The sequence below is a fragment of the Hydra viridissima genome, unplaced genomic scaffold (genome assembly GCF_058129835.1).
Source record: "Hydra viridissima isolate aposymbiotic clone 2 unplaced genomic scaffold, HvirCarnegie_v1 scaffold_2, whole genome shotgun sequence".
Classification (NCBI taxonomy): domain Eukaryota; kingdom Metazoa; phylum Cnidaria; class Hydrozoa; order Anthoathecata; family Hydridae; genus Hydra; species Hydra viridissima.
In genome coordinates, this window is record NW_028324301.1 from 3,219,208 (window position 1) to 3,234,872 (window position 15,665).

General features: G+C 31.9%; 1 protein-coding gene across 6 annotated transcripts in view; it reads left to right on the forward strand.

The window, feature by feature from the left end:
• LOC145181047 (uncharacterized) overlaps positions 1-12,993 on the forward strand; it is an 81,142-nt gene extending 68,149 nt beyond the window's left edge. For all 6 annotated transcript variants that reach the window (XM_090078854.1, XM_090078855.1, XM_090078856.1 and 3 more), the window contains 10 exons: positions 33-353; positions 493-822; positions 1,223-1,561; positions 1,656-1,973; positions 2,086-2,418; positions 2,505-2,825; positions 2,920-4,563; positions 4,655-4,984; positions 5,128-11,749; positions 11,841-12,993. In XM_090078854.1, the coding sequence (XP_089934980.1) occupies positions 33-353; positions 493-822; positions 1,223-1,561; positions 1,656-1,973; positions 2,086-2,418; positions 2,505-2,825; positions 2,920-4,563; positions 4,655-4,984; positions 5,128-11,749; positions 11,841-12,676 (11,394 nt within the window). In that variant the 3' untranslated portion in view covers positions 12,677-12,993. The remainder of the gene's footprint in view (positions 1-32; positions 354-492; positions 823-1,222; positions 1,562-1,655; positions 1,974-2,085; positions 2,419-2,504; positions 2,826-2,919; positions 4,564-4,654; positions 4,985-5,127; positions 11,750-11,840) is intronic.
• The last annotated feature ends 2,672 nt before the right edge of the window (positions 12,994-15,665 follow it).

Consider the following 15,665-nt stretch of genomic DNA (forward strand, 5'->3'; position numbering starts at 1 on the left):
ACTATTTTTGCTATTATTTTATTCTTTTTCAGAATGTGCAAGATGAAATTATTAAGAAAAAGCCACTTCTTCAAGCTTGTAATGATAACGGAGAATGGTTAGTTCGAAATACCAAACCTAACTCTGCTTTACAAGATAGTATTAATGATAACCTGGAGAAAAACCATGATGTTTTTGATAATTTTGCCACTAAGGTAGAGATTCGACATAAAAGACTTCAAAATTCATTGTTGAAGAATGAGGAATTCCAAAATACATTTGATGGATTGAACTTGCTGTCAAAAGCATTGGATGATGAACAGCTATTAACAGTCAATTATGAAGATTTGACTTACCTACAACAGCAACATGAGGTTTGTTTTTAAAAAGCAGAAAAGGATCTATAATATTTTTCATGGTTTAAAATAGTTATTGTAAAAAACTTATCTGTCATTAATTTTTTAAAGGTTTTTAATCTCTTTTTCATTGGATGTTTCTTTTTGTATAATTTAGTTAGTTCATTTGGACATAGTTAGAAAAGAACCAATTTATGATGCAATGATTCAAAATGGTAACAACTTAATTGATTTTGCTGAGCCTGGTCCAGAGAAAGACGCGTTACAAATTAGAGTACATGATGCAATTAAGTTTTGGAAAATTATAAAAGAAAGATCATATAAACGAAAAGAAGATATTGAAACACTTCATCCTCTCATTCATAAACATGAACAATGTCTAAAAGAACTAGAATCTTTCATTTGTGAATCAGAAAAACGTAAAGAAAGTCTTAAAACAGTATCTTTTGAGAAGAGTATTCTTATACAACAAATAAAAGAATTAGAGGCAAGATTTTCTACTTTTTAATTGAGACAGTTAAAAAATGTAAAGAACAAATTTTTTTAAAAACTCTACATCAAGTTACACTATTACTACTGCTATTACATATTATTTTTATAAAGCAATTATTTATAGACTATTTGAGCAAAATTATATACTGATTTATAGTAATTAAAATAACTCTGTAATAAGTAATTGAATAATTTGAATGAATGACTTAGTAGTCAACATGATCATTTATATTATCTGCAGAATCAAGGATTTGTGTCACTCTTACTTCTCTCTTGACAAGGTTACCTGAATGACTCATACATTTATATATGTTGTTTAAAATGCCATTTTTTCTACTCAAAATTTTTTTCAAATGTGTATTTTTTATATATTTTTTCTGTATTTCTCACCTTAGGAATTCAATAAAGACATTGAAAGGCATCTAAACTTGTATGATCGTTATCAAAATACTTGTAAACCAGTTTTAGACTTGTGTGATAAGTTAGCTATATTCAAAGGTGTATCTGAGTTAAATGACAAAATTGCAAAAACTGAAGATAGATGGATTAAGTTGAAAAATGATATAAGAATTCAAGATGAGAATTGTAAAGAAAGTTTAAAGAAGATTGATGATTGTTTTGAGCAATTAATTCCTTTTGATGAATTACTGATGGAAGTAAAGAAGTTTTCAACAGCATCATTTTCCTTTGGAGATGATGCTGAAAAAGGAAAAGAAGCAAAGTGCAAAGTAAAGGTATTGATTGCAAAAATGTTTTGAGTTGAAAAATTTTTTTTGTGTTCTATTGTTTGTATTAAATGCATTAATTTTTTTTCTTTTTTTTTTTTAGCAATTAAAGGATAGTTTAAGTGGAAAGAAACCAGTTCTAGAGCATCTGTTGAAAGAAATACCAAATTCTCTTCAAGTAATTGGAATTAATCCAAAACCTGTTGAAGAAAAAATCACTGCTTTAGACAGTCAGTTTGATGAATGCCAATTGAATTTAAATGAAGTTGAAAAGCAGTTGGATGAAGAAATAGATAAAGTTGAGAAGTTCACTGATGTATGTAAACATTTGAAAGAATGGTTATCTAAAGCTCGTTCAACTTTAGAAGATACTCATGGATCATCAGAAAATGAAATCAAGAAACATCTTCAAAAACTAAAGGTGCTTATTTTTACATTCAAAAAACCCTCTTATCAATGTCTTTATTTTATTTCATTTTTTTCTGCATAATGCTTTTTTTAAGTTGCATTCAAACTTTACTAATCGATTTTAGGATCTTGAAAGCAGCATTGTTGACCATAAACCAGAGCTAGAAGCAGCAGAAAAATACTGTACTTTATTACTTGAGACAAACAAAAATGCACCTAATTTATGTGTTGCTATCGCAGATCGCTTGAATGATGTTACACTTCCATTTCACAATTTGGTCAACAAGCTAGAAGATAAACAGAATGATATTTTAGGAATTCTAAAAGCATTTGATAATTTTAACAAAGAAAAGGAGCCTATTGAAGAGTTAATCAGCAGCACAGAAAATATGATTGACAATCTTGAGCCATTTATACTTGACATCCCTAAAGGAGAAAAACAATGTCAGGAACTTGAAGTAAGTAAAAAAAAAATGTTTTAATGGTTTTTTTATTATGGTTATGTTTTGTCCTCCATATATCCTCTAAATATTCTTTTTTAAAGGAGCATTTGCTTACATTGGAAAAGCGTAAACCTGAGTTAAGAGGTATAAATCGTGTTGGACAGAGTTTGATAAGGCAATTACATGATCCTACAGAAACTGAGAAGCTTCTAGATAATTTGAGTGACAAGTATTTTGAGGTTTTGGCAAAAACAAAGGAAAAATCAATAAAGCAGAAGGACTCTCTAACTAAAGTAACTGAGTTTGTGACAATTATTGAGGAGCTAGAGGTGTGGGCAGAAGAGATTTATGAAGTTATTAACCTTTTTGATTTGAATGCAGCTGATCCAGAAGTTCTTAAAAAGCAACTGCAAAATATTGAGGTAAGAAAAAATATTTTAACAATTTTCTACAAAAATAATCCTTAACTAATTTTACTATTTCACTGTTATATTCACAAATATATCTATTTTTTAGAGTATACGAATAAGTCTAAAAAATGTTGGTTACCCTAAGCTCACGGAATTAAAAGACATTAAAAACTGGTTTGAGAAAAATAATGTAGGTGACATTATCCCAATGATTGACTTGAGTGCAATAAAAGTAGAGGAACCTATAGGAGTGCTTCCTCAAAAACTTGATGACTTAGAAAAAAAGATTCAAGGTTCATTAAGTGTGGCCAACTCATTCCTTGATGATTTTGATACTCTTTCCCGTTGGCTCACTAAAATAGAGAGTACCGTTAAAGACCAGAAGCTTTTGTCTGCTGATGAAGACATAAATAACCGTCAATTAAATGATCAGAAGTATATCATCAATGAATTATCAGAAGAAGAACCAAAGTTCATAGAGCTCTTTGTTTTAGGTGAACAGCTCTCAGATAATGTCAAAGAAAATCCAGTTTTAAAAGAGAAGGTCACTAGTATCAAAGATAGATGGAGTAAAATAAAAGTTCAGTCATTTGAGCGTAATTCAGCTCTTAAAAATGTAAAGGACATAATTGCAAAATTTAATAGCATTTCAACAAATATTCTTTCTTGGCTCAATAAAATAGAAAACCAATATGAGACTCTTGATTGTATAACAGTTGATTCTGTTAAACTGGAAAAGCAGGAGAAAGACCTCCTTGAAATACAAGATGAGTTTATGAATCATAAATCAGTTGCAGTTGATTTGTCTGATTCTGCTATGCAATTAATAGAAAAGGCTGGAAGTGAAACAGAAGCTGTAGAAAAAACTGCTAACAATGTCAAAGAAAGAATGCAGGCTCTGCAAGAAAAGTTAAATCATTCAAAGCATAAAGTTAATAAGATGAAGGAAGCTACAAAAGAATTTGATTTAAAATGTGAATCTATTGGAAACTTTTTAAGTCAGGTATCTGCAAGTATTGAAGTTTCATCACCGTTTATTGGTGATACTGTTAAAGGAGAAGTTTACGTTGATAGCCTTAAAAATATGCTTGATGAGATGGTTAAGAAAAAATCAGATATTAAGGATATTAACAGGTTCGGAGATGATCTTATCAGTATTGAAAATAAATCTTCTAACGTTGCTTTTGTTTACCAAATTACAACTCCTTTGTTGAGTAAATATGATGATCTAGAAAGTAAACTTAGAGGGAAAATAGCTAAAGTGGAGAGATGTAATAGTTTGATTAAAAATTTTAATGAAAAATTAGCAGAAGTAAACCAAAAATCAAAGCCATTAGTGTTGAGATGTGGCTCTCTACAGTCAGTTGGAACTACTCCAGATAAAATAAAAGAGCAGTTAAAAGAAGTTGAGGAACTGCAATCTGATGTGCAGAAAGCCAGCAATTTGTGTAATGAAGCAAAAATGTTTGCAAATGAAGTTAGTGCAATATGTGAAAAAGAGTTAGCTGTTGAAGAGTTTTTAGAAAGCCAGTTAAATCTGTCAAAACAGCCTCTTCATGAGATGAATGAATCTTTAGACAAGAGGGAAAAGACTTTAAAAGATCAGCTAAAAGAGTGTGGAGCTTTGCAAGATCAAATTGATGACTTAATTCGAAGAGTTGAAAGTATTAACAAGAGAGTCATAGAGCAAGGCATGAAGCCACTTTCAGTTAAACCTGGTTTGTTAGCTGTTAGCTTAGAAGTTATGGAGGTGAGCTTTTTTTCATTTTTTATGGTTTTCAATTTTTTTCAATTATGCTTTAAGCTTTTCTTATATTTTTAAGAGATTTTTTTATGTGCAGGTTATACTCAAGGACAAAAGTGAAGAAAAACCAGTATATGAGGGATTAATTAAAAACTTAGAAAGTTTGATTTCTGGAAGCAATGAGCCCAGTGAGCAGATATTATTGAATACAAAAGTTAAGCAACTTAAGGACTTATGGTGCACACTTGATAATGCTAGTGACCATGAAATGAAAAAGGAAAAAGAACTATATGCGAAAACAAAATATATGGATGATAAAATGAAGGAAATCGAAAAGCTAGTTAACAGCCATAAAGACAAGTTTTTTTCTTTACAACCTGTGAGTTGTTCTCCAGAGAAACTTGCTATTCAGCAGGCTGAAATCAATGTAAGATTCTTTATACAAAATTTATTTATAGTTTATGGTTTTAAATTTTGTATATTATTTAGTTATAATTATTTAATATATTAATTACTACTTTTATTGTATTTGTATTTGCAACTTTTATCTTGAATATTATAATATTTTAGAATCTTCAAAATGATACGAAAGTGCAACTGACACAACTTGAAGACTTAGAGAAAGTATTTAAGGAGCTTCAGTCTTTGTGCTCTGAAGATTTACCTGAAATTGAATTAAAACTGAAAGACCTCAAGACCCGATGCCTTGAATCACAAGAATTAGGAAATAAAAGACAGGCAAAAGTTTCAGATATTCAAGATAAAGTTGCAATATTTATTGATGTCATAAGACCAAGTAAAGAGAAGTTAGTTAAAGTTGAGAAGGCTGTGAATGATCTAAAACCATTGTCTGGAGATAAAGATAAAGCTATCAAAGCACAAGAAGATCTGGAGAAGTTAGGAAAACAAATTGAGGATTTAGAAAATAGGACAGCAAAGTTAAATGCAGTTGCTGATAGCTTACAAAATCACCATCCTGAATCTGATTCCAAACAGTTGCAAAATGATGCAGATGAAATAAAACATCGGGTTGAGAAATTAAAGAAACTGCGAGGTGTAAAAATGAGTGAAGTAGAAAACCTTTTAAGTGATTGGGCAATACTTGAAGATAATATTAACAAAGCTGTTGCAATAATTAAAAAAGTCAATTTAGACTCAGAAGCAAGTAAGCCAAAAACATTAGATGTTGGGGAGCTCAAATGCATAATGGAAAATATTCAAGCAGTTGAAAAGGAATTAAATGAACATTCACCATTATTTGAAGATATTCATAAACAAGGGAAAAAGCTAAGGGAAAAGGGTGTTGTTTTATTGGAAGATAATCTATCAGACATTAGTTTGCAATTTAGGGGCATTCAAAGTCGTATTCCTGATCAACTAATAGAACTTCAACAAGTATCAGATCAACTCAATAATTTTGATGAGAAGTTAACAATAGTAGAGGAAGATATAAAAAGTTTAGAGAACTCCTTTGAGGAGCAAGCTCCTATAGGTGCTGATGAAGAAACTTTGAACAATCAAATTCAAAGTATAGAAGAATTAATTTCAGAATTAGAGAAGCTTCAACTTCGTTTATCTGAGCTTAATTATATCAGATCAGATTTAAATTCAAATTATCCTGATACTGATAAAGCAAAGGTTAATGAACCATTCAATAAGTTGAATGATAGAATGAATAATATCAGTCAAAGAGTATATGAAAGAAAAGCAAAGTTGGAAGGATCTCTGCTACAATCTGGTCAGTTTGGAGATGCTATTAAATCTTTACTGGGGTGGTTAGATGAAACAAAGGCATTGTTGGACAACCAAAAGCCAATAAATGCTGCAGATGAAAATGTTTTAAAAGCCCAAATTCAGGAGCAAAAACTTTTATCAAGAATGTTTACTGATCGTGAATCCAGTTTAAAACATTTACAGAAAACTGCTGAAGGTTTGCTAGCTTCAACAGAAGATCTTGATAAAAAGCAAGAAATTGAAGAAGATTTGATGAAAGTTACCAATATATGGAGCTTAGTTAGTAATAGAGTTAGTAATCGTAAAGATGATCTAGAGCAGACACTTGTTAATGCAGAAAAATTCAATAAAAGCTTTAATGAACTTGATAAAATTTTAGCTGAGCTAGATGAGAAAATTAGTTCAGAGAAAAATATTCCATTTGGAGATGGAAAAAAAGTTGAGGAGCAACTGAAAGAAATGGCCACTATTGGTGATAGATTAAAAGATCTTAAAGATTACTTGGAAAATGTGGAAACTGATGAAGCAGATCTCCTTCCTATGTGTACACCTGATGATTCTCAGATCGTTAAAGAGAAAAGAAAGAAATTAGCAAACAAGCATGATTTTGTTAGAGAAAAATTTCAGAAGAAATTAAATGATCTAGAAAAAGCTGCTAAGCTCATAGAAGAATTTACTGCCTCTGAAAAAGATTTAGATGAAAAAATTGAAGATGCTAAAGAAAAGTTGAAATCTAAAAAGCCAGACAGTGTTGAAGAAGTGAAAATTAAAAATCTGCAGAAAGAAATTGTAAAATGTAAGCCAATTTTAGATAACTTAAAGGACCAGGCTAAAGAGTTAAAGAAGCTTATTTCACCAAATGAGTATCCTCAGATTAAAAAGCGTGTAGAAGCTGAGGAAGATAAGTTGAAAAATCTCAAGTTGACTGTTGATCAATGTGCACATGAAATGTTTATGGCTAATGAAAAGATAGATGACTTTAATAGCAAAGTTGATAATTTGACTAAGTGGACAAATGAAAAGTTAAAAGAATGTAGGGTAATGGAGCCAGTTGCTGTTGAACCTGACAAAGTCAAAGAACAGCTTGCTAAACAACAGATCTTTACCACAGATATATCAGGTAAAGAACCTCAGTTCAGAGAGGTTTATAATATAAGTGATGCAATAGTTGGTGCATGCAACAATGAAGAAGCAGCTCCAGTGAAAGAAAAAGTTGATAACTTGAAGTACAACAAATTGCAACTTGATAAATTTGTCACAGAGAGACACAGTCATTTAGTGGAAGCACTATTGCTAGCACAGCAGTTTGCTGATATCTTCAAAGAGGTTGGCTCTAGATTAAATAATACTGAGAAGCTACTGAAGATACTCGAAGAAGATAAAGGCAAAGGGGTTGAGCTGCAGAAAGAAAAACTTAATAATGTTGAAGAAAATATCAAGCAACTTCAACCTTTGATGAGTACACTTCATATCACTGGAGGTGATTTAATCAAAATCAGTGGCCCTGGACAGAGCTCTGATAACATAAAAAAGAAACTAAAAGAGTGTGATGAACAATGGGATGCCTTGAAATTATCAAGTGAAGACAAAGGTATAAAAATTGTTGCTGCTGCTGAACAAGTTGAGGCCATTTGGAATGAACTTGATGATTTAATTGAGAAAAGTCAAGCTTTAAAAGAAGTGTTTAAGAATCAAGAACCTATACCTGTAAAAGAAGATGAAATTGTTGAGGAAATTCTGAAATTAGAGAAGCAAGAAGCTAACTTAGAGCTTCTAAATAAACCTATTGATCATGCAAATAAAAATATCAATAGTGTAATTCAAGAGGACAGTAATTCTCCTTCTGCTAATGCTCTAAAAGAACGTCAAAAAAAGATGAATAATTTATGGAAGTACAACACAGCTGCTGCAATACAACGTCGTTGCTTTTTAGAAAAAAGCCGTGATGCTGCCCAGAAATTCTGGTTAATAATTGAAAAGTTAAAAGAGACTCTGATGGATGTTCAAGTAAAAATGGATGATGAAGGAGAACCAAGTATTGATACTAAATTAATGGAAGAGCTAATGAGAGATCATGAAAGTCTTCATGCTGAGTTGGATAGTAATGAGGAGATGATCAATTCTTTAATGGAGGCTACTCCAGTTCTTGTTGCAAATGCATCCCCTGAAAATAAATCAGATGTTCACAAGTACTTATCTGATATTACAGACCAATGGGATAATCTAGAAGCCCAATGGAATAAAAAGAAGTCTGACATAGAAGAAGTCAAAAGCATTCTTGATGATTATGTCAAAAATAAAGATTTTGTAAATGAATGGCTATCTCTAGCTGAAAGTAAAATGGAAAATAAAAAGTCTGTACCAAAAGATATTACAGAGGTAAGAGAGCACCTTCGTGATCAAAGAGATCTTCAGAGAGATCTTACAAAGCATCAAGGCGAAATAACACTACTATCGCAAAAAGCTGAAGCATTAGCTAGTAAAGTTAATGATGAAGATGCAGAGAAAGTGCAAGAAGAATTGGCTGAAATTCAAAAGCGTTGGGATGAATTGTTAGAAAAATGCTATAAATTACAATCAGATCTGGAAGACACACTTATTAATCAAGGCCATTTTGGAATTGCAATAGAAGAATTACTTGTTTGGATTACACAAACAAAAACGGAACTTAGGAACTTTGAACCTATTACTTATGATAAAAAATTTATTGATATTGAAACATCAAAGTTGAAAACAATTTCAAATGATGTGGAATGTCATAGACCAAATGTAGAAAACTGCAAGAATTCTGCTCAGAAAGTAATTGATAATGGTAAATCAACACCTGATCTAAAGAAAAACCTTGCTGAGTTGAACTGTGGATGGGAAGAAATTCAAGAGCTCCTTCAATCTCGGTCAATAGATTTAAATGAAGCACTTGATAATGCAAATGTATTCGAAGAAAAAGTACAGGATTTAACCTCATGGATTGTGCAGTCCAAAACATCTCTTAAAGCTAAAACACCTTATGGTGGCAAACTTTCTGTAATTAATAAGCAACTTGATGAACATCAAGAGTTTATTCTAGAACTTGAGATACATGAAGAAATTTATTTTAATGTTATTGAAACTTATGAGGTTATTGTTAAGTCAAGTGATCCAAGCAGCGCTCGAGAATATAAGAAAATTATTGATGAAATGCAGTCAGATTGGAAAGAAATAAAAACACTTTGTCAAGCTACTAAGGAAAAGTTGGAGAATGCACTAGAAGATGCTCGTATTTTTGATACTTACTACAATGACATTTCTAATTGGATTGTTGAAGTAAAAAATAGTCCAAAATTGCTTTCCCCAGTGAGTACAATAATTGAGACAATTGAAATTCAAATGTCTGAGTTTGAAGAAGTTTATACGATCATGGGAAATAAACGAGAAAACTTTATCATATTAAGAAAGACTGCTGATAAGATAAAGGAGAACTGTGATTCTGAAGAAGCACTTGTTTTTGAAGAAGATATTATGGAGTTAACTAAGCAATGGAAGAATGTGAGCACCATCCTTAAAGATCACAAAAAAGTGTTAGACGAAAACTACAATCAATCAAAGATATTCTTTGAAGGTCATGAACAGTTGCTAACTTTCTTAAATGAAATTGAAGCCAAGATTAACAGTGATCCAACTATTGGAAAGGATGCATTATCAGTAAAAGCTCAGTTGAAAAAACACAAAGAATGTCAAAATGATCTCGGAAAAAAACAGACCAAGTTAAATGCCATAGTAAAAGCTGGATCTATCTTAACAGCAAAAAGCAATGCAGACGATGTTAAAGTTATAGAAGAAAAAATAGAAAATTTACGTTCCCGATGGGATATTGTTTGCTCAATCTCAGTTGACAGACAACATCGTCTTGAAGAAGCTCTGCTTTTCCATGGTATGTTCCATGATGCTGTACAGACATTATTAGATTGGTTAAATACTGTCGAACCGGGTTTAATCTCAGAAACGGCAGTTATGGGTGATCCTGATACTGTAAAGCTTCTAATTGATAACCACACTGCATTCCAAAAAGCTCTGGATAAGAAACATAGGAGTTACGACTCTGTTATTAAAACCGGAGAAGCCATGATAGCTGAAGGAAAAGTTGACAATATTGAAGAATTAAAAGATGAGCTAGAACAACTAAAGGATAAATGGGACGCTGTGGAGCAAATGACGCTTACAAAAACAGAACGTTTGTCAAGTGCTTATGCTCTTTCCAAAGAGTTTAAGATTGGCTGTTCAGAACGGCTGAAAAACTTATCTGATCTAGAAAAACAACTGCTAGCTCAAGGTCCTATAGTTGAGGAAGTTCAGGGTGTTAAAGAGCAAATTGAAGAATTTAATAGCTTCGAAGAACTTCTAGAAAAAGAAGAAATGCAAATTAATGGGTGTTTAAAAAAAGGTGAAGTTATTTTGAGATTTTGTCATCCCTCAGCATTACAAACTATTCGTCATCAAGTTGCAGTTGTAAAAAAGAGATGGAGTGATGTCTCCAGCTGGGCAAAGGAGCGTAAAGAGAGATTAGATGAGGGTTTGAAAGTGCTAATTGAAGAAGAGATAATTACAAACGAATTAATTGATTGGATAACTGAAAAAGAGTCGATCTTAGAGGAAAGAGAGAAACAGCCTTTGCAAGACGATTTTGAAATTGTTTCTCGTTTGTTAGAAGAACATAATGAGTTTAAAAATCTTGCGGAATCAAAGCAACCTGATTACAATAAAATCATCAAAGGTGCAAAAAGGAAGCCAATCACAGACTTACAGAGACGCTCTATGACTCCCATACGTAGTAAATCAATCGATTTGAATCAAATGCAGCGTGATTTCGCCAGTCCCAAGGTTGAGTATTTGTCTAAAAAATGGCAGCATTTCTGGTTACTTTTACTAAATAGGCTTACTCGTATCCAAGACTTACTAGATTCAATAAGAATTAGAAAAGCTGCAGCTGAATTCAGTTGGGAAGATTGGAGAAACCGTTATAATGATTGGCTTCATAGTTCAAAGTCACGTGTACTTGATATGTGGCGTAAAAATGACAGCAATAAAGATAATAAACTGACACGCGAGCAGTTTATAAATGGAATAATTGATCAGTGTTTTCCAGCAGAGCGATGGGAAATCGACCTTGTATTTACTTGTCACCAGAGACGTAACTTGATATTTTATCAAGATTTCATGGATGCATTAAAAGGTAGAGCACGAAAACCAGATAAACCAGTTACTGAATCTGAACAGATTCATGATATAATTGAGCTAGAGGTATCAAAGTGCTGCTGTGCGCATCCTTTCTCAGTCATGAAAGTAGCTGAAGGGAAGTATCGATTTGGAGACAATCAGAAGCTAAGATTAATTCGATTCTTACGAAGTACTGTAATGGTTCGAGTAGGTGGTGGATGGGAAACTCTATCCGAATTTTTAGAAAAGAACGATCCTTGCAAAGGTATAAAAAATAGATTTAAAAGGGCTCCTATTTGCAATTAAATCATAATTTTATTTTTCTAACTTTAACTAAAACTTGCTTTTTGTTTTAGCTGAGGGACGTTCTAACTTTGAACTAAGAGAGTCTTTTGTTCTGCCTGAAGATGCCAGTCAATCTATACAAGCATTTAAATCGAAACTTTTACAACCATTGTCTCGTGAAGGTTCTAAGTCAAAAATTTCGAATTTACGTCGTGAATCATCGAATTCTAAACTTAGTACGCCTGTTATCAGTCGTAAAAAGTCTGATTTAGATAGAGAAGGAAAGTCCATTCCAAGTTATGGTACAAAAGATTATTCGGGAGTAAAGGGTCATGGATATGGAATCACCCATAACACTCCAAAAAAGAAACGCGATACTCCTGAAAGTGTTATTAGGACGCCATCTCAACCTAAGATATCTCGTGAAAAATCTGGCGACGTATATAAACGGCTTTATGGCACATCAGCTTCAAAATCTGTGAAAACTCCAACTGCTTCTCCAAAAACTCCGACTATAACGGCAAGAACTGGTTCCAAAACAACAAGTGCTACCAGAATTGAACCTGCTACTGAAAGTGTAAAAACGTCGATTTCCACTCCAAAGGCTGCTTTACCTGTAAAGAAAGCTGCTAATAAGGTTGCAAATCCAACAGTAAATGACCCTGATTCAAAAATAGCCTCTGGAGTATCTAGTAGCGAAATATCTATAGAGAAAGCCAAACCCGTGAGAAAATCTATTAGCGGTGCATCTCAAGCTCCAAAATCAAGCTCTAGCGGAGTATTTGATCGTCTATCCGCTTCAAAACCCAGTTCAGCAAAACAAGACGAAGGTGAAATAGCAGTGAAATCTGGTATTCCGAAGAAAAACGAAACCACTAACAAAAGCAAATTACCAGTTAAAAAATAACTGTTGAGTAATGAAAAAACCAAAAGTTTATTTATACAAATAAAAAATAGGCAAGTTCACGTTTACGATATGTTGACGTCTTTATTTATAAAACTTTTATTTCGGTCAATTTATTTTCTTGACGATATACATTTTATAGATCAATTTTAAATTTTTTAGTAGAATGTTTTAGGAATGTAGATTTGCTTGTTGGCATTTTTTCTATTTCTATGGCCTGTAGTTATAAAAAAAGTCCCATCAAACAAACTTTACATTTTCTGTTTGGTGATAGTGTTTTTGTAGCTGTTTTTCTTATGAAATATTTGTAGATAGTTAAACGACTTGTTTTTAATTTGCCCGAGTGTTGCATATGCAAAATCCGGAAACATTTTTTATGAGTTCTTTTTATAATTCTATTTGAATATTTCTAAAATTATTTTGACCAAAAATTGGCTTAAAAAAATGATTTAGCCAAAAAACTTTCATCTTTTTTTTTTACTATAGGAAAAATCTTCACCGAAGATTTGATCAAAATCAAACAAATTTTGTGTTTTGTGTTACTTTTTTGCTCTCTTTACTTTCCCGCTCTTCCTCCCATTTTCCTCTTTCTCCACTTTTCCTCTTTTGCAAGGTCTTATCTCAGGTATTATGTGGTGATGGCTATGCTTTTTAAAATATTCTTAGTAATTTTAGGGGGTACAGCTTTTATTGTTTTTTAATTTCTAGATGAGTTTAGCGTTAGGCAAACAAGAAGTTTTTAAAAGCTTTTTTTATTAAAAAAAATTAATACAACTTTATCTATTAAAAAAAGAAATAGCTGTTCAACATAACGGGAAACTTTCTTCACAGCAGAATTAATCTAATAGATCAAATCCATCGGTTCATTATAAATCGCCTTGTAATTACCGTAGTCAATTTGCGGATTATATTTGTTTAGGCATATGCAATGCGAGAGGAAAATGTTAAAGAATGACCTAAATAACTTAGCAAATATTTTACTTGTTGACATTTTGATGGTTTCCGAAAATAAGTTAAAATCGTTCTTCATTCTTTGCAAAGCTCTTCAAGTTGTTAGATCTGCAGCTTTTTTTTCGTGGATTGTGGACATCTTTTCTAGGTTTTGATGAATTATCTGTAATTGCAACTTTTGATTTTCAATTTAAGGGAAACAAAAACAGGGAATGATTCTGTTTTTTACACCCAGTGGCTCTCAAAATTTTTTTTGATGTGTAACATCTCCTCTCAACTTTTTTTTTCCAAAATTCTTACAAAGAAATAAAGGTTGATATACAGGATATTGAGTTGTAAACAATCTTTTTTTAAAACAGTTGGCACGAAGTGTCCACCTTTGTTGCACAAATTTCATCTAAATAAGTTTCTTTTTAGTTTTTTTTTAATCAAATAAAAATAATTTGTTTTTTATTAAATTTTCTTTTTCCGAGCAGCTATTCACGTTAATGAGAAAACTCGATGAAGTTAGAACAATCAAACAATCATGCAGTCTTTAGTCAAAGATTGCTCTGCTATATTCTTAAAACTTTGACAATCCGCGCTTATTTGGGTTGAAGCTTTACAATGCTTTTCTATTATTTTGTCAACCTAGTTATACGTTTGACCTCGGCAATTATCTAGGTTGAGGAAACGTCATAAAAAATATCTTTGAATCCCTACACGACGGTTTCACAAATGATGGTTTCTCATAAAGTTCAATAAAAACCTTTCTTAATATTTAAATTATCATCTTCTGACACAAAAAGAACGCTATTTGAAGTTTCTTTTTTCATTTCCCTCATCTGCGCTGATTGCTCTAATAAATTTCAAAAAATTACAGTTGCCTAAAATAGTTTGCTTTTTCCTGATATTCAAAAGTTTGTTTTGAACTTCGTAATGTCGTAACGTCGAACGCTATACGTTGTAAAGTAATTATACGATGATCTTTTTTTTTTTTTTTACGGTACCGTGGTGTGACCAAACTAAGTCCTTAGCTTTAAGAAAGTTTCGTTTCTTAAGATTTTATTATACAAACAAATCAAGTTAAGTTTGATTATTGAAAATAATTAATGAAGTGAAGGCATCTAGATGTAAATTATTAAAAAAACCTGATCCCAAGTTTGACGCAAATAAATATATACATTTATTATCAAACTGCAACCCATACTTCAATAAACTGAGGTTCATGCTGAAAATAAGCAAGTATCAAATAATCATTACAAAGCTGAACTATCCATATCAGATATAGATACAAATTCTATAAGACTGAAACACAAACTATTTCCAGCATAACAAGTCTAATCTGGATTTTTTATCAGTGGAAAACGAAAAAATTGCAGATATTTAGAAAGCAATTTTTCTACAATCGGACATCTCTAGTATCAGAAGTCTAAATTAACACGAGCGTAAGATCAAACAACTGATCCGGAAATTAGCACCATACTAATCAGGCTGCAATAAACCATTTCAATTTCCAAAAAATCATTTAAGACGAAATGTTTAAAATAATTTGTATACATAATGTTTAGGAATGGAAATGAAAGAAAAAAGAAAACGATGACAGTTTCTTTGGTTTTAAAAACAGAATGTTTAATGATTTTACATTTCGGAAAACAGCGGTAGTGTTTTCTGATGAAATTTTAATGAAGCTAAAAAATCGAGATATTGACATTTTGTAATATTATTTCGCAGTCATAAGATGGGGCTTCCCTGATATCTGAAATTAGCAACGGCTTTCAAACACTCATTAAGACACTTTTGCCTAATATCATATAACCATATGGCCTAATGTTAATGCCATACATAATACCATATATGATCACTGTTGCGCACGTGCTTTGAATTTGGTAAAAACTGAAGTAATTCTTGTAAATATTGCTGTATGGTTGTTTTTCAGAACAAAAAAAAAAAAATTTAAACTCTCCTAACTTCTAGTTTGCTGAGGCTACATCCTCGGTACTCGAGGCTACATCCTCGGCATCATCCTCGAGGCTACATCCTCTAGATGAGGATCAAAAAA